Source organism: Ixodes scapularis, unplaced genomic scaffold (assembly GCF_016920785.2).
Source record: "Ixodes scapularis isolate PalLabHiFi unplaced genomic scaffold, ASM1692078v2 PGA_scaffold3__209_contigs__length_174095766, whole genome shotgun sequence".
NCBI lineage: Eukaryota > Metazoa > Arthropoda > Arachnida > Ixodida > Ixodidae > Ixodes > Ixodes scapularis.
The window spans coordinates 84,220,971-84,240,311 of record NW_024609868.1 but is presented as its reverse complement, the minus strand read 5'-3'; the positions used below and the strand labels follow the sequence as shown (position 1 = coordinate 84,240,311).

The following is a 19,341-nucleotide window of genomic DNA, read 5'->3' as shown; positions in this document are numbered from 1 at the left end:
CAACCACTTCACCAACTCAGCAATCCAGACATCATGCAAGCAAAGGACAGATCGCACTATTGCGTGCAAATAACTTTCCAGTGCTTCATACAAAAAAAAAGGCACTTAGGTTGGCTTTTTGGGTTTGCCAAACTCGAAGCCATGTGGCACAGTCAAACAAAACTGGGAACTCAACCGCGAGTTCCCAGTTTTGCGCGAGTTCCGCGTTATTCATAGTTTTCGAAGTATTCAAAGAACTCAAATATTTCTAATAGGGAAAGTGCAAAGCCAATTGAATAGAATAGCAAGCATTATTCATGAAGTTTTCAAAGTTTCGAATATTCGCACACCCATAGAACATATATCTGTAAATGTCGCATTCTGCTAAATTCGAAAACCCTGTTGCTTGTTCGAGGTCCGAATGTTCTATGCGTCGGGTCTCTACGCCGATTGTTCCAGAAGTGCATGCGTGTACATAAGGGGCTTTGCGTGGCAAGCTGGAGTCGCTCTTCCAAAAGTGCTCAACTACGCGTTCATGCTGACGCCTGTGACGCTGTCCCGTTACCTTCTGTTATCCTCTTTTGCTTCTGTTTTGCACAAGTTTGCCACATTAAACATTTAGTTTCTTTCATTACTTACCGCCTCATCAATTTTCATTCGCGACTAATATAACAAAAAAGTGATGACACCACCTCTCATGTTAATATAAAAAAAAGCTGCCAACTCACATGTGGTAAAAACACAGTGACACCGAAAATGTGCCAACCTTAGCTGTTCAACCTCAATCAAGTAATAATTAAGGTTATTGGGAAAACAACCCAAGTTAAAACTGTATAAAATAGTGTGATATTTCTAAGAAAATATCATAATTAAGAGACCGAACGCGAAGTGATGTATGGCTGGCTATCAGCCTCGGCTCGGACTGCCCAAGCGCCCTCGTCGTCGTCTTTATTCACACCGTGCTCCGCACCTTGATACATAACACACCTTTACCCCTGGTTCGCTATGGCTCATAGCGCGACACTGGCTTCTTGACTCTCGTGGATCTTCTCACTTTTGAGCTCGCTTCAACGTTAAAACTGGTCGATCCGATAAGGGAAGCTTCCCTTTGGCTAGGGCTGGCCAATGGAGCTCGAAGCTCGGGTGCGGAACGTTGCGGGGATGCTGGCACCGCAGGTACAGGTGGTGGCACCGGAGGTACAGACGACGCTGTTGGATTTCTCGGCGGCGCAGAAGATCCGGGTAATGCAACGTCCACTAAAGGCAATTGTGGCAACTGGTTACCAGATGTCTCTTGTTCCGAAGCGGGACAAACTGTCTGTCGCAGGTGGTCACCGTGGCGCTGCCAACATGTGCCGTCATCTAGAACAACCTGTGATGATGATGCGCTTGCGGGGTGCACTACGGACGCAGAGATCCAGTCAGGCCCAGGTCGGAAGTTCTTTGCCCAAACGCTGTCACCCGGTTGCAGCAGTGGCCGTCGTCTAGCTCCATGATCACAACGTTGCTTCTGTTTCAGTTGTTTTAGTACGACCTTAGAACGAAAATCAGGATGCAGCAAGTCCATTGCAGTTTTAGGTTTCCGTCCCATTAGGACCTCCGCAGGTGTTAGTCCAGTGATCTCGTGAGGTGTTGTGCGATACTGCAGAAGGGCTCGTGAAATCTTTGTCTGAAAATCTCCCGAAGAAGCTTTCTTGAGTTTGTTCTTGATTGTTTGAACTGCTCTCTCCGCAGCCCCATTAGATGCCGGGTGATATGGGGGGATCCTCATACCACGAATTCCGTTCCCCTTCAGGAATTCCTGAAATACAGCACTTGTGAAGGCTGGTCCGTTGTCACTCACGATCAGGTCAGGCAATCCGTGCGTGGCAAATATTGATCAAAGACAATTCACCGTTGCCTCCGCCGAAGGTGAGGGAACGACCATCACCTCGAGCCACTTGGAATAGGCATCTACGAGGATTAAGAAATATCGTCCTTGAAATGGTCCCCCGAAATCTATATGAAGGCGTGACCAAGCTTTTTCGGAAAAGGGCCAAGGTGTCGTTACCACTGGTTGTGGTGCTCGCTGGTGTTCCTGACACACAGAACAGCTGTTGACCTTGACCTTAATGTCTTCGTCAATGCCATACCACCAAACGTGACTTCTTGCCACCGTCTTCATTTTGGTGATTCCTGGGTGTCCCTCATGCAGGAGGTCCAGCACACTTCCTCTTAGGATTTTCGGAACTACTACTCTCGTACCCCATAGCACGCAATTGTCTTGCACGCTGAGCTCCTGCGTTTTTGTAGCGTAGGGTTGCCACTCTGGTGTAGCGGGAAAAGTTGAACCGGCCCATAGCACCTCACGTATTTTCGACAACACCGGATCTCGTCCCATAGCTGTCACAATAGCTTCTGGGGAGAGAATATTGTAGTCACGTCCCAACATGAAAACATCTGCGGGCTTTGGCACTGTGAATTTCTTAGTCACCAGTGGTAGGCGACTCAGCGCATCAGCATGACCAAGAGTTTTTCCAGGACGATAGACCAAGGCGTAGCTCTAGCTAGCTAGTTTCAAGGCCCACCTTTGGATTCTTGGTGAACACTGTGGGGGAATGCCTTTGTCAGCGCCTAATAGTCCCAGCAGGGGCTTGTGGTCAGTGACTGCCTCAAAAGGTCGACCCCGGAGATATTGGTGAAATTTTGTTATTCCAAACATGAGTGCAAGAGCCTCTTTGTCCAGGTGGCTGTAGTTCTGTTCTGCTGCCATGAGACGACGTTATGCGAATGCAATAGGCTTCTCCTCGCCCATGGAACTCCTGTGCGCCAGTACAGCTCCAATTCCATAGGGTGAAGCGTCGCAGCTTAGCACAAGGTGCTTCGTGGGGTCGTAATGTGCAAGGACACCAGCAGAAGTTACCAGCTCTTTGCTTCGCTCGAACGCGCATTCTTGCTCTCCTGACCACTCCCAGCGTGATCCTTTTCCCAGCAGCCGATGTAACGGCTCCAGGACACTTGACAAATTGGGTAGAAATCTTCTGTAAAAATTAAGCAGGCCCAAAAAACTTTGTAGTTGCTTTGTGTCTTTTGGAGTTGGTGCCTTTACAATTGCTTCCACTTTACTTGGCGAAGGGTGAAGACCTGTGTGGTCGATCAGGTGTCCCAAATACTCTACCTTTGATGCAAAAAAACTCGCACTTTTCAAACTTCAGCTTCAATCCTGCATTTGTTAGCCGCTGAAGTACTTTTTCGAGATTTCTCATGTGGTCCGAGTCATCCACTCCAGTTACTAAGATGTCATCAAAGTAGACGACAACGTGCCTGAGGTCACAAAGCAGGTTTTCCATTTCTCGCTGGAAAATCGCCGGCGCTGATGAAACACCAAAAGGTAGCCTTGTGTACTCAAACAATCCTTTGTGGGTATTGATAGTGACGTACTTCCTTGAGGCCGGAGAGAGTACCACCTGCTGGTAAGCATCTTTGAGGTCCAACTTAGAGAACTTGATGCCTCCGGAGAGCTTCGTCCAGAGCTCTTCGACTCTCGGCATCGGGTACGTTTCCACCTGGGCTGCTGCGTTTATGGTGACCTTAAAGTCTCCACAGATTCGCACTCGACCATCTCTTTTTAGTACCGGGACAATCGGGGCTGCCCAGTCAGAAGTCCTGACTTGCTTCAAAATTCCTTCCCGTTCTAGCCAATGAAGCTCTTGAGTGACCAGATCTTGCAATGAAAAGGGGACTGGTTGTGGCTTGAAGAACCGGGGTCTTGATCCATCTGGCACGCAAATCTTGGCTTCCACGTTCTTCAGCAGACCCGGCCCACCAGAAAACACCTCTGGAAATTTGCTGAAAAGACCCTCTGTTGATGTATTATGTAGATTTACGACGTCAGCAAGGGGTAGACCCAGAGCTTGTATCCAGTTTTGTCCCAGCAGAGTTGGGGAAGTTCCGCCAACGACGAACAGAGGAAGAAGAGCTTCTCGATCGTTGTACTTCACCGGGATCTCGGCGCAACCTTGAACCGGTGTCAACTCTCCTGAGTACCCTCTAAGAACGACATTGGAGGGGACAACCTTCACATCCGGCAACAATTCTCGTAAACGTCTTTCTTCCATTACGGAGACGCCTGCCCCAGTGTCGAGTTCCATGTCAACTGGTTTGCCTTGAATAATGACCGTTACAATAATTGGAGGAACCTGAGATGCTTTCAGTTGCCACATGTTGTACGTTGGAGGATCATCGTCACTGTCCTGATCGTTGGGGTCGTCGAGGCTGTGAACTGTAACCGCCGATGGCGCCTTTTCCGACCGTCGTCCTGGCGAGTTCTGATAGTCTCGCGCGGCTTTCCCATCTTTCTTGATGCTGCTTGACTCGTCATAGGATCTTGCTGTGCAGACCGCTGAGAGGTGGCCAACCTTTTTGCAGTTGTGGCATGTCATATTAGCATAACGACATGCTGCTGAGCCGTGTGACTTTCCGCAGTGACGACGCCGAGACTGTCTAGATGAGTGCTCTGATAGGCGATTGGTTTCGACAGCTGAAGTCGTCCCAGCCCGGCACGCGATTGCTTGGGAATCTTTCGTCGCGGCTTCCATGGCTACGACGACCTTGACCGCTTTCTCAAAAGTCAGTTCTGCATCTTCCAAAAGTCGGGTCTGCATGAGGTCGTTATTGATGCCGCAGACTAGCCGATCTCGAAGCATGTCGTTCAGCACCGTCTTGAAGTCGCAGGAGTCCGCCAACTTCCGCAGAGATACAATAAAGTCGCTCACGGCTTCTCCTTGTTGACGAATCCTTGTGTGGAACTTCAGACACTCTACAATTACGGAAGGCTTGGGAGCGTAATGCCCGTTCAGTTTCGTGATAATGTCGTCATAGGCAACATCTCTAGGCCTTTCTGGAGCCAGAAAATTTCTGAGAAGCGAATATGTGCATTTGCCACAGTTTGACAAAAATACTGCGCGCTTCTTTTCCTCTGCTATGTCATTTGCAATAAAATATTGCTCGAGTACTTCCTCATACTCCTCCCATTCATCCTTGCTTTCTCCGAGAAAGGGTTCGAGCTTAGGCATCGTAATCGGAGAAAATCCAGAAAGACTTGCCTTGCCAAGAAATCTGGTGCCTCTCCGTCCTTTTTTGTGTCTTTGCCCGCGTAGTTTGTTACGTTTTGCTCGTCGCCAATGTGATATTTCTAAGAAAATATCATACTTAAGAGACCGAACGCGAAGTGATGTATGGCTGGCTATCAGCCTCGGCTCGGACTGCCCGAGCGCCCTCGTCGTCGTCTTTATTCACACCGTGCTCCGCACCTCGATACATAACAAATAGATTTGTTTCCTTAGATTTGTTGATTTGTGTCTAGCAAATTATTATTTTGAAATACCCTGATTTTTCCAAGTTTTCCTCGAAACTTTCAGGTGAAATTCCCTGACCACAATAGAGGCACTTAATATACAAGATTATTACAACACAAGACATTTTTTTATTTATAGGGCATAATTATAGACAGCACAAATTAGGGTATCTGACTAACATCAGTTGCAACTCAAGAAGGTAGGGTGAGGATAAGACAAGCCGGGGAGGTGGTAGCAGACGGAACGCTAAAGAGAGAAGGAGCTTTCCCCCTCTCTTCTCCAGCATTCCGGCTGCTTCCTCCTCCCCAGCCTGCCTTTCCCTTACCCTACTTTCTTGAGCTGCAACAAACTATAGAGTGTCTAATATTGCCAAAAGTTTAAGCAAACACAATCTACTCTTACTGCTTAAGAATGTCAGCCCCATTGCACAAGCAGCCTTCACTTTTCTTCTAGTTCTTTCACAACAGCGACTACTCTTTTCTTGTTTTTCTGAACATCTGACTCCTCCCAACTTTCTTCCTTCTTTTTTTTTGCAATTTCTCTCGAAAGACGTTGTAGGAATTACTAAATTTAGTGGCTCTAACTGGATATAGCCTAGTGTCATGCCCTCAATCCAATCCAATCCAATGCATGGCTTGGACTCAAGGAGGTTATAAGTACTAGGACGGGGCACGTTGCATTATGTGTGAAGGCTAGTCATAAAATGTTTAAACGATGTTGTGGCCAACGTGACCGTAGATCTCTCTGGCAATTCGTGCGCATGACATGTCACGTGCAAGATGAATGGTTGATTGCAGAAGGATTCGTTGCAGGCTTGCGCACGCTCTGTCCGGTAGGTTATATCAGACTGAAGGCTAGACGTGAAGGAAGCAAGCAAGCAAAAGGTGGAGGCGAATCACGAGCAGACGACACATTGCTGCTGGTACACGGGACGATCAGGGCAATTGCTGCAATCGCAACAGAGAAAACGAAAGCCTGGTGTCGCCGGGATGCTAATTTCCTTCGGCTACAGGATGGGTGCTTGCAGCGTGGTCGGCTGCCGCAATGGACTGGCTTTTCTTCAGCAGGGGTTACCTTTCACCAGTAAGCCCTTGGCGTATAACACACACATAGTCTTACGATAACAGGAATCGATCCAAGAATCCTCTCAGATTTTCGACGGTCGCCGGACTGCGGAAACAATGAATTTCGGCCGTTGGTCGCAGCGGTGGCTGGACCCCATCAAAGTGGAGCGTGGTGTGCTCCGTGCACTTCCCATAGTCAATGAAACATCTCCCAACCTTGAGTCAAGTTGAGCTAGTTCAATTTGTCACAACCACGATAAAACGTCCCAGCGGACGACCTGCATAGTGGCCGCAACGAAAAAAAAAAGCCAAACGTAGTGTAGCGTGATATAACATGAGAGCGATGAGAGCGCAGGTATCAAATTTGCAGGCGGGCGCGAAAATCATCGCTGTAAAAGTGCCTAAGTATTGGTCCAACCTGTCGGGTCGACATAGTTACGCAATCATGCGTGTATAATTTGTTCTTGCTTTGGCTACTGTTGTAGTTAGTGGCCAGGAGATAAAAAAATGCTCTCCGCTGATGCATGCAGATGCAAGGTACATTACCCAAAACACGCCAACAGGCAATCGTTACAGTGCTGACATTCCACGTTGAATACTATCCTTTTCAGGATAGCACCGGTCTGTAGAAAACAGAATGCATTTACTTTATAGTTGAGGGTACATAACAAAGTGCAGCAGGTGTAGAATCGGTAGGCTGGGCGCGGGCCACGGTTTCTAGCTGCGATGACTGATAAATGAAACGTACCAGCACCACGCTCCCGCTACCTGCAACCATCAACCACGCGACGGTCACGTGCTGTGATCACACTGGCCCAATAAGTGAGGAGGGAAAGAAGGAAAAAAAGAAAGAGGCGAGGCGTCAAGGGAGCATGGCTTGTGGAGACTATGCGGCTGATGTCATGCCTCCTCCTACCCTTCTAATCTCCTTGCTTAAACTGGATTTGTCAGCTGTTCCCTTTGCATCAAGTAGCACACTCTACATAGAGTAAGCAGAGCCCGTCCTCCTCTCTAAGCAGAATTTATTGCCTATTTTTCTATGTTTCCAGCTCATTTTTCCTGATTGGGCTCGTTTTTTGACAATATCCGTGATTTTTCCCGGTAATTAAAATTTCCCTGACAATTTCCCGTTTTCCCGATCACTAGACCCACTGTCTAACTATTTATCTCGGAGTGTGAGTGCACAGCAAAGCTTAAGAAAGCAGAGAATAAGGGTTTGAAAGCTGTTCTAACTTCAAAGCACATATGCATAAAAAAAGACAGGGTAAACTCGTTGCATTTTGCTGCACTGACAACAAGAGAGTGAAGCAAAGCAATGTGATAATTTCTAAATGACTGCACATTTTTTAGCATGTTCAACTGGCCTAAGTTAACAAGCTTCCTGAAAATTTTTTTTATTAAACTAGGAGTTCCGAGGACCTTGCAAGAGCCCAAAATATGCACCATTGCCAAATCATTACCTTCTGCCTGATTAATATTTGCAAGCAGGCCAGTCAAATGGTAAGGACAGTAGAAATGACCACACGACCCAGCCACGCTGAGAGGAAAAACTGACCAAATCTTTAATGATATTCAATAATTATATAAAGTTATGAAAACTTCAATAAGTGTTTCTAACTTTTCATACAAAATTTACGGAACTTTTCATAAACAGTTATGAATCTTTCCATACAATGGTTCTGAAAGTTTTTTTTATAAAAAGTTGTAAAATTTCTCATACAAAATTGATCAATTCTCTAGGCACGTGTGAATGGTGGATTTTGAGTTTGAAGTGAATTCGAAGCGAATAATGTTTTTGGCCAAATATTTTCTGACCGAATATTGAACAGTTACTCAGAGCCTTTCACTCCATGTACCATGCTTAAACGAAAATTCAGCTGAGCATGTGAAGGTTGTTCCCAGCCTACCACTTGTCCACTTCTAAGCTCAGTTAATTTTAATATAACTATATTTACGAGCTTCGGCACGTAAACGACAAACTTGTTGCAGCTATCTTAATTGAGGAGATTTATAAATCTGCTGGCTCAATGCAAATTATTCTTTCATTTAATTTCAGATTTGACAACAAAAACAACAAACGCGAATGATGAATGCAGGTTATCAAGAGATCGCTGCCTAATGGCGCGTTTACACTTGAGGATTCCTGGGCGGATCCGCACAGGCAGAAAGTGGATTTTAGAAAGGGGGGCGAAATTGATTCATCGCTGGTGGAAAATTTGGATATGGGTCCCGGACTAATCCAGATTTTCTGCCAGCGACGAGTCAATTTCACCACCTGGCTCCAAAATCCAGTTTCCGCCTGCGCGGATCTGCCTGCGAGTCCGTAAGAGTAAATGCGCCATTACTCTTGCATAATCGCGGCGGGCTAGCCCCGTTGAGTGCGCTTCTCACTGAGCACTTATGCACTGCAGGGAAGCTATACGCCGAGAAAGTGAGGAAGAGGAGAAGACGAGCGCACGGGGACGTCCGAATGCCGTGCTTTGATTTGAACGACTAGCGGGTAGACCTAAAGCTAGCTGCCTTTCTCTCCGCTGCACTCATTGAATGCACTTGAACGCGAGCCAAATGCCAGACGCCTGCGTAATGCGCTCGACGAGTGCAATGGAGACAAAGGCTGCCTTTGTCTCTACTGCAGTCGTTGAACGTGTTTGCACACTTCTGAACATGGGCATGAAGAAAAAAAGAATTGCCTGTGCTTGCTCATCTTCAGAAGTTTGATTTGAAATGCAACTACAGCTGTTAAAACTGCGCTGCATTAAAAATGTTGGTACAATTGATGTGAAACATTGCAGCGGAGCAGGAAACCTGGATTAAATTGTGATGGCTAAACCCCACTGGATCCCCACAGTTGCCAGATGAAAACAAAAACTCCAATTAGTTTGCAGATTTATTCGTTCTGGTGCAGTTTTGTGCAATTTTGCCCCTAGGGTGCAGCAAGGCAATTGGGAATTTATCAAAATAGTGCAAATGATGCAACTGGACCACCCCTGAAAGTATGAACATTGCAATTCATCTCGAAGCGATTATTGAATAGCTCATTATTCTAAACTATTTGAAAATTCAAACATTCAAACAACTCTAGAGTTTTCATTACAGGTTATGAGCCTTTTCTTACAAAAGTAATGAAACTTCATAAGTGTTAATAGTTTCTCATACCAAAGTTATGAAACTTTTCGTATCTTTAAGGGGGAACACTAACCAAAAGAAAAATATTTCCACAAATAAAGTTGATTTTGAAAAATGCCATATTTACATCTGCCAACTTTTAGAGAGAATTCCCAGAGAGTTTCATTTGTTTACACTGTATAGTTGTTGTTTTTTATAAATTATTTTCTGTCCCCCGATACTAAAGAAAAGGTAGAGGTTCGAGCACTTTGAATGTGTTCTTCTCCATTCCTTTTTTTTTTTGCATAAATTTCACTTAATAAATTTATTGTTTCAGTATGAAACTACCAACAGGCTTAATTTTTGTGGCTTACATATCAAAAAGTTATGAAGCTGGTTACTATGAACTTAGATATTGCATTTTCATGTTCCTTTATTATGAAACATTTTAATTTGCTAAACTAAATAAATGCAGAAAGAAATTAGTCATTAATTTTTTAGCTTAAAAATTCATATTTTGTTTAAAAATTGTTTTATAGTAACTGTCAACATGTATTCCAGTATGCATTCCACCAGAAAAATATGTAATTATCAACACCATTTCTCAATGAAAAATCCATTCAGCAGGTTCCATGCCAAACTGTGCTTTACTTCGTTGTAAAAGTGTAGTATCTCATAAAAATGGTTCACAGGGCTGTAACTTTGCACGCCCCTTTTCTATATGCAGTAGGCTAGCGTTAATTAAAACTCGTATGTTTCATACCTTTGACTAATTACAACAAAATTTTTAAAAAAAATTTGGTCGTCCCGCAATGTTTTTAATGTACTTATAAGCCGTTTAATTTGAATGGCGTTTTCGTGTACCGTAATTCATAGTTTTGGTTCTCGCGGCCCCGTTAAGCGCGTTTCTTTCCGAGCACTGGGGCACTGCAGAGAGGCAACACCCGCGGAGCTTGCTTGCTTCTCCGCAGTGTACCAGTGCTCGGTGAGAAGCGCACTCAACAGGATTCAAGCAGGGCATACACGAGCTGTGAGAACGGTCACCACGCGGGAATTTCCACAACACCTTGCATGGACGCTGTGATATGGCGGCATGGCGGAGGTCCACGTCACAGCGTCCACGCAAGTTGCTAGGAAAACTTCCGTATGATGCCCGTTAGACACCTTCTTGACCTGATGAACAAAACAGTCCATGTGAAACAACATTTTTGAGGGATACATCAACTTGAGTCATACATTTCACAAAATGTTTCATGTGTGGCATAGCTGCTAATGATCAGTAGGCCTATGTAGAGGAAATAATTGAACATCTGCTTTCTCTCTGTAGCCATCCATAAGGTAAATCAAAATTTTATCTTGCATCATATTTAGATGAGTTTCTGATAATTCAAACTTTTGAAAAATCAAACAAGGTTTGTGGCTTCCTGGAGCCTGAATTAAGGGGAGTCTACTCTGGCTACAAACACTACCTGCAAATTTCATGCCAATCGAGCGAGCAATTAAAAAGTTGACATTCCCAGGAAGTGTCTTCCCTATGAAAGGTGTTGGCGGCTCACCCAAAAGGTTCGTAGAAAGCGCAGCTCCTGGTTCTTCACGCTGAAGAGCAGGATCCTGCCGTCCCTCCCGGATGTGACCAAGGTGTCCTCGGTGTGCTTCATGTCTGTAACTCCGTTGCAGCCATGGATGGCGTGGAAGGTGCGGAATGGCTCCACCATGTCCTGGGATGCCACGCCCCGGCTATGAACAGGCTCCAGTTTCAAACACCCCAGGCAACTAGGCTGACACCCAAACTCGCCAACCAGAAACAATTTAGGTGGGCACTGCTTCTGCATATCGCAGCTAATAAATAACGAGGGCTTCAAATTTCCAGTTTTGTTGATATAAGTTTGAGGTTATTGAAGTTTAATTCTAACAAAGAATTATGAGCTTTCTGACAGTTAGTTTTATTGCATTAGTGACTTCCTAAGACTATAATTATTGTAATATATCCTATGACAGGGGTCTCAAACATGCGGCGCCGCATGAGGCCTGCGACTCGCTGGGACACAGCTCGCAGGCAACCGGCCTACGAGTTCCGGTTCCCACGTCTCGAGCGCTAGAAATGGCATACGCCATAGTGATCTCATCTCGTCTAATCATTTTTACTCGAAAAGTAGCTCTGCTCTTTTAACGTATTCACATATTTTATACTTATCTGTGTACATTTGCTCTTTGTTTATATTTATTTTTGTGCTTCCCAGCTTTTTTTGTAATGTACAACTGTTCCGCAACTAGGCTGCAAGTGCGAGCTATTCATTTAAGGATGCATCTCGGCTGTGCGAACTCTCAATCAGTCAGAGCAACTGCCAAAAATAAAAATACGAGCTCGGGATTCTCGCTTACAAAAAAATATCCCCATTAAAAGACAAATATTTGCTCAGAGTGTTGTAACAAAAATCGTCAGAAAAGCAAAAACTGCCAAATTAACTAGTGTTTTTTTTTAAAAAACATGCTGAGCTTGTTTAATTCCTGAGTGAATTGAGCAACAAGAACGACGGTGTATTTCTTCTCTTGTTCCATTAAAAATGGCAGCACATTGGCGGGAGGGGTCAGGGCCCGAAGTGGTCATGAAACAAATGAAACCGAAAGACTTCACTGGCAAAACTGTGATTTTACAAAAAGCGTAAAGAGCAAAGTCTCTTCTTTTTAAAATTTTCTTACATCTTACGTTGGCCCGCGACCTTTCCGGTGTGGACTGTGTGGCCCCCACACTCTAATGAGTTTGAAACCACTGTCCTATGAAATAGATACAAACAAGAGCCCATGCAATAGATAGGGCAGGACAGATTAGATTCTATAAATGTAACACTTGAAGAATGGTGATAGTTAGAGTATACCATAAAATACCGCACATCTGCCCATTCCACATTAAGCACCCAATCCCAAATTCACAAGATCGGAGAAAATACACACAGTATATTCATACGTAAAATTGATGACCGGACAAGCGCCCATACCCCATTTTTTCTCGATTATCTCTGAATTTTGAGAGAGCGCTTGCCCGGTATTTTACGGTAAAACGTGTAGAATGGTTCTGAATAGCTTAAAGGGTTGAAATAAAGACTTCTGCACTAACCTACCAGTCTGAGCTTGCATATTTGGATTTAGCTCAAACTAGGGTTTCATAAAGCAATAACTGTAATAGGGTGGTACCTAAAAAAAAATTTTGTATTACGAATTGAAGCAAGGGTACTATCGGTGACGGGATGTTTTGGTGGTGCCCCCTTATGACTCCTACTAGGGGTCTGTGAATATTGAAATTTTTAAATACAAACCGAATATGAGTGTTAAAAAAAGAGATAGCTTTAAATATTGAATGTGTTTAGAATGTGTGTGTACCATTGAGAAATAACAAAAAAAAAATATGCAAACACTTTCTTTATTACCTTCGAAACCAAAAATGATGTTAACAAATTCGAGTAAACAAAACTACCTGACAACAGAGCTATTATACCTTGACTAGTAATCGCCTGTCAACTGCACATGAAAGCAGGCAAAAGGTGCAACTGACAAGTTATACAGATTACAAAATTAAGGGTGTACAAAACTGCACATGTCTAGATAGCATGTAAAAAAGCAACCTGTAATGCTGTCGCACAAACAACTGGTAGTGACCTTCTTTAAGAAAATTGACATTGCCCTTGACTAGATAGCAAGTTAGATACCGTATCAGCTGCTAATGCAATTATTGCAAATCATCATGCAAGAAAATTAATTTTTCCACATGTTCAGAACATAAGCGCTCCCTTTTTCCAGTGACAATTGCTCCTGCAGCAGAAAATACCCTCGCTTCTGCAGCAGAAAAAATAAAGTCGCTAGAAAAGTGAACCACAATGCAGGCTTGGCAAAACGAAAACCAAAACTGCTCCCTCGTTGTGAGCTAATACATAATTCTATGTATAACGAAAATGGCGGGGTTTATTAAAAAATGGCTATAATACCCACAATTTTATGCGACTAAATGTGGTTTTTAAGGAAGCTCTGAATGTTCAGGGCATGTCCCGCGAGCAGATTATTCACCATTTGCCCGAATATACGGCCATATTGAAATATTCAAAAATTATTGAATTTTTGAATCTAGAGTTGATTGTGAATCAAATAAGAAAAATATTCTATTCATATTTGAAATCTCGAATACAGTCAAGCCCGTTTTTATCGAACTCGCAAAAAAACGTCGACCAGTTTGATATAGCGAGTAATTCGATATAAAAGTTTCAATGAATTTGACTCAAAAATCACTTTCTGCTGACATATTACACAATGAAAGCACATTAGCGCCAAACTATGCCGAGAGCTTGGAGCACCTCCGAGCAGCAGCACCTTCTCCTGCAGAGTACCGTTTTGCTCTGCAAGTTAGCTTTCACCTACGGCAGGCGGACACGTTGGGGGAATGCCAGCTAGCAGAGCAAGCTGGCTTTTTTTTAGGGTTGTGCGAATATTCGAAATTTCGAATAGTAGTTTCGAATAATACACAAACTCATCTCTGTTACGTCACGGCGCAGTGGTGATCTGTCAGGCACACTTCAGATCTGGGGCTGTGGGCAGAAGCCGCCATGGGGCACGTGCATTCCTGCGTTACTTCGGAAGAAACCGGACAAAACCCTGCCTTCTCGTCAAAATGCCGCGACTGGGGCTTTACCAAAAGGATCAGGAAAGGTTTGAAGGTCAGTTTTTATGCGTTTTCTGCCTGCTCGGTTCGTCCGAGAACGTGAACAGGGGCTGTTAAAAAGGAAAAGCAGACACCGTCAGATTTGATTGGGAGGAAAGCACTTTGGATTGAACTCACGGATACTTGTGGTCATCAGATTTATTTGTTTTGTTCCAATATGAAAGTGGAAAAACTGTCAAGTTGCACGGACCACCTGCGAACTACGTTCAGTGCGTCATCACATTGAAACGGCCGCCTCATCAATCGAGCTGTCGTCTGCTCTCTGAAACGTTTCTGCTTGTCGTCTGCTCTTTCAAACGATAGCAGCCCGAGCGACGTCATGACTGAAAATAGCGAGCAGAACCTCACCATGTGAATCAGGCTTTAGCGTCCATTCTGCGGCGTCCACGCGGAATGAATCGCCGCATGTTATATTACTCATGCCGAGTTTTGCGGTGTAACGAGCCTCAATAATTTCGCTGAGGCCGCTCAAGTAGACAGACATTGCCAGGAAGACATAGAATTAACAATTCCAACGCGAAAAAGAGCGCGACAGGGTAGCCCCGTTGAGTGCGCTTCTTATTAAGCACCGGTGCGCTGTGGAGAAGCAATATCCGCAAAAGCGAGTTCTGCGGGCGTTGCTTCTTTGCATTACATTGGTGCTCGGTAAGAAGCGCACTCAACGGGGTAACCCGCTGGATAAACACTTAGAAAAGTATGAATATCATAATTGCGTGCTTAGAAGTAAAGCATACATTCAAAGCAAGATGGTGCACCTGTGCCGAATGTATTTGAAAATAAATGAAAACTTTGTGAATGTGTATATCTACATTGTAGTAAAAGTTTCAAAGCTAAACTGTTATTCAAGAGTATACTATGTTAGGCAAAGATGCCCTTACAACCTGCGTTCATCATGCACGATTCATTATTTTTTAACTCGAGATTAAAGAAAGAATATTTTATATAGCAAGATTTGTAAATTCACTCAATTGGTATAGTTGGCGATCTATATAGGATTCATTTTATGTCAAATCTGTTGTTTACTTGCCATCCCAAGACACCAGACCTTCTGAGGTCACAGTTCATAAATGTAGATAGATTAAACTCAGCTTATAAATGGACAAGTGGAACAACCTTCACAAGTTTAGCTGGGTTTTCGTCTAAGCATTATGCAATGCCAGTGAAAGGCGGGGAAAACTATTCGATATGCAAATCGAAAATATTCGGCCAAAACCCCAATTTGCTTCGAACTCAAAATCCACTATTTGCACAAGACAACTTTTTCTTCTTCCGGCGGCTGCATCAACCACCCGGAAGAAAAAATAATATTTTCTTTTGCGGACAGAGCTAGGAGAGGGGGCACGGAGCACCCTCTCCCCACTCTCTCCGCAAAAGAGTTTTTTTTTTTTTTTTCATTCTTCCAAGCGATCCACGCGGCCACCAAGAAAAAACAAAAAAAGCCAGCATGCTCTGCAAGCTGGCTTTCCCCCAATACGGCCGCTCGCATTGGGGGAAAGCCAGCTAGCAGAGCAAAACGGCGCTCTTGGCAGTTCGATATATCGGTAGCGGCTGCTATTTTTGTTCGATGTAACCATAGTTTTTTGCTATATATTATCACTGTAACATTACTGTGCACAAAAATTGTTCAATATGAGGGATGGTTCGATGTAAACGGGTTCGATATAGCCGGGTATGACTGTATTCGCACATTTCTAGTTTCTACCAGCGATGTCACGACAAAGATTACCAGCTGCAGACAACAAGTTCGAGGAATTGTGTAGAATGCACGGTGCAAGTTCGAAGTTGGCACATTCTTAAGCCAATGCTGTCATAGCTGACCATCTCTCTTCACTCTTTTTTCCGTCAACGAAAGCGGGATTAACATCGCTAAAGACTTCACAGCGAGTGCCCGGCAAGTCGTGGAAGGCCTACCGCAGCGACGCTTTTTATCGCGCATGTCACCAATAGCAATGACGTGTTAAAACAAATAGCAAAAATGGCCCCCCCAAATATGAAAAACGGCCCCAATAAAAGAGGACGGCCGACCTGATCGTCGTCCAGCAGGAAGGCGTGGACGCTGCCAGACCGGTCCCCGACGAACAGGCATGGGGGCAAGAGGATGGCCGCCGTGGCCCAGCGCTGCCTGCCCCTGGGCAGGAGGAAGGTGCTCAGGGACTCCACGCTGCCCAGCTCGTCTGACGAAGGCACGTCGTCCGCCAGCTGGGTCAGGATCTGAGAAACGAAAAGGCCGGTTCACATGTCTGCACTTTGGTGTGCTTGGACATGTTGCGCTCCCTTGCTGCCGCTCATGATTGGACGACAAAAAGTGTGCCAAGATTCTGGAGCGTTTCCAACTGTTTAACCGGGTCAGCTGGTTTCAACGGTACTCTGAAAATTCTTTGAGCTACCTCAAATAACTATATTTTCAAAATCACCGGCCTCTACCCTTTCCGGTATGCTATTTATTATCGTGAAATTCAGGATAGTTATTGGGAAATGGTCAAGCGAAAATGACACTGTGCTTTTCAGTGCCATGAAATAAGGGGAAGGCAGGCTTGCAGGTTTAGCGGGCAGTCTAGAAATAAGGGAGATGGCATGACGTCACGAGTCTAGCTTCCGCAAGGCAACCTCTTCTGAAGCCGCCTCTCCCCCCACCCTCCTCACGTTTTCCTGGAAACGGTATGAATCTCAGGACGAGTCGGCCCACTAACGTGACTTTTTCTGGTAGGTTTTAGTAGAGGTGCTATTATGGTGAGCTGTAGTATGTTCGATCTACGGAATAGGCAGTGAGCGCGGAAGTGGTGGGTGTTGGACTTCTAGCGTCTGCTTGTCGTTCTTGGCCTTGCATTTACAGAGTAGGCAGTGAGCTTGGAGGCGGTGGGTGCCAGATTTGTAGGGTTTGCTTGTCGTTCTTGTGCCTCGCATTTCTCGACCGCTGCGGATAGAGCTTGAAATGTGGAATTTCAGAACTAAAGCACTTCTTTGCGGTGCACCTATGTCGTTGGTAAATCTCTAGGAGGCTTCGTAATGCAAGTCGAGCGGCTCACTCGAAGCAGCGTCTCAGCAGAGACTGTCTCAAGAAAGCGCTGTCAAAGGTAGCGCTCAATGTTAAGGGGGGAGGCTGGTCTTTAACTTTTTGTTTTTTATTTTTCATTGATCCTGCTGAAATTTAGAATACTGATGTATTTCTCAGTGGTGATTTCAAATATGCAACTAGTTTTCAGATAGCTTTACTAGATCCCGAGTCATTAAGAAATTTGTAATTTTCATTAGGTCATCCTTACGGGCCTTTAGCATAAAATTGTTCACAATATATCACAAATTTTTATAGGATTGCATTCACCAAGACATGTTTTGTGCGGTGATGCTATTTTAAGTCTAATCTAATTATATTACATTGGTAAAACACATCTGCAACGAAGTTGTACAAAACGGGAGGTTATATCTTTTGGAGACTAATTAATTAAAATTATTGTATGAGATAAAAAGCAACAAAAATAGCATCACCGCACAAAACATGTCTGGGGGAATGCAATTCTATAAAAATTTCCGATATAAGTATAGACCACTTACAACGTAACCGCTTATAGTGCAGGACCGGGTATAACGCGGCTTTTTTAAACCACCGGTTCGCCTCCCATAGAACTCCATGTATTTACATACCGCTTAAAATGCAGGCGCGCGAAGGGAAATACCGGTTATAGTGCGGTTTCTGGAAGAGCCCGGCGGCCGTGCCGACTGACCGGCGCAACGAGCACGCTTCCCTTTGCGGCGCTAGATAACGGCGCGAGCCGCGAGCGGCACTCGCGGGGCAAGGAGGTGACTGGAAGAAACCGGGAGATGCGAAGAGAGAGGCTGCAGTTGCCATAGCGACGGAGGGACGCATACACGTGTCGTTCTCGTGCGCGCGTCCCTCCGCTGCGATGGTTGGAAACAACCGCAACGACAGACCAATCGCAGGTCGAGGAGAAGTGTTCGCGCGCGTTGCATGCCGGCAGTGCGTACACACTATTGGCTCTCTCCTTTCCCCCCCAAACCTCTATTACAACGCTTCTCCTCTCCGGTCGCGGGCCGGCTGCGTCTATCCGCAAACATGGCGTTGGTTTTGATCGTCGACGTAGATTGCGTGATGGAGGCTCATCGTTCCGCGTAAAAGCGCTACCCTTGACTGTGAATTTTCGTTGTGTGTCGTTATGATAACCCAGCACGTACTAGAAGGGAAGATCCACCTACTCGTGCGGCGATGTCGTGGCGGCACTCTCAAGACGGCAGAAACGCCCGTGTCGTCGTGTTTGTTTACTTCGCCTAGAGTGGTGCTTTCTGTGTTTTCGAACATCGCCCGGATTTCTTATTTGGAGCATTTCATGCCTGTGCTCAAGTTGAAGGTATTACTGGCGCGTACCGTATAAAGGATGCGAATTTTCACGCGTTTTCATCGCCGGACAAAAGTGATTAGGGTTAGCAATCCTGAACGCTCGCAACGTCCGTCCGCAACCCGCGACGCTGTTAAAAGGCTGCGCCAGGCAAAAGTCGCTCATTTCTTTCAAAATGTGTGACACGCTTGAGACAGAACTGTTCTAGTCTGGTGAAATAAAGACTTTCCTCAAACTAAGCTTTATTTTTCACCTAACATAAAGTAAATTCTTTTACAAACGTAAGTAGTCTCATGGCATGTATTTTGGCCTGAAAAATTGATGTTTTGGTTATAACGCGGTACCGCTTATAGTGCGGACTTTTGCGACTCCCGCGACATACGTTATATGCGGTCTACACTGTATTCTGAAGACTTTTACGCTAACGACCCGTAAAGAGGACCTAATTAAAATGACTAATTTATTGATAACTCAGGATGTAGTAAAGCTATCTGAAAACTAATTGCATATTTGAAATCACCACTGAGAAATACATCAGTATAGTAAATTGCAGCACAATAACTGAAAGATAAAAAACGCGAAGTTAAAGACCAGCCTCCCCCCTTAAATCGCATCTCACGCGCTCCAACCTTGACAGTGCCTTCTCAAGTCCGTCTCAGCTGAGACGCTGCATTCGAGCAAGCCGGCCCTGGGCAGCAGTCCTTCCGTGCGCTTTAGCTTTCTCTTCCGAGCTGTTTACAAAAAAAAGGAGAACCTTTCTTCTGCGAAAGCGCACAAGAGCAGCAAACGTCCTTGTT

The 19,341-nt window shown here is 44.9% G+C and overlaps 1 protein-coding gene across 2 annotated transcripts in view; it reads right to left on the bottom strand.

The window, feature by feature from the left end:
• Positions 1–19,341, bottom strand: part of LOC8033835 (WD repeat-containing protein 6) — a 111,473-nt gene that overhangs the window by 26,661 nt on the left and 65,471 nt on the right. For both annotated transcript variants that reach the window (XM_029977787.3, XM_042292513.1), the window contains exons 13-14: positions 16,218–16,403; positions 11,041–11,202 (exon numbers count right to left, since the gene is read on the bottom strand). In XM_029977787.3, coding sequence (XP_029833647.2) covers positions 11,041–11,202; positions 16,218–16,403 — 348 coding nt within the window. The remainder of the gene's footprint in view (positions 1–11,040; positions 11,203–16,217; positions 16,404–19,341) is intronic.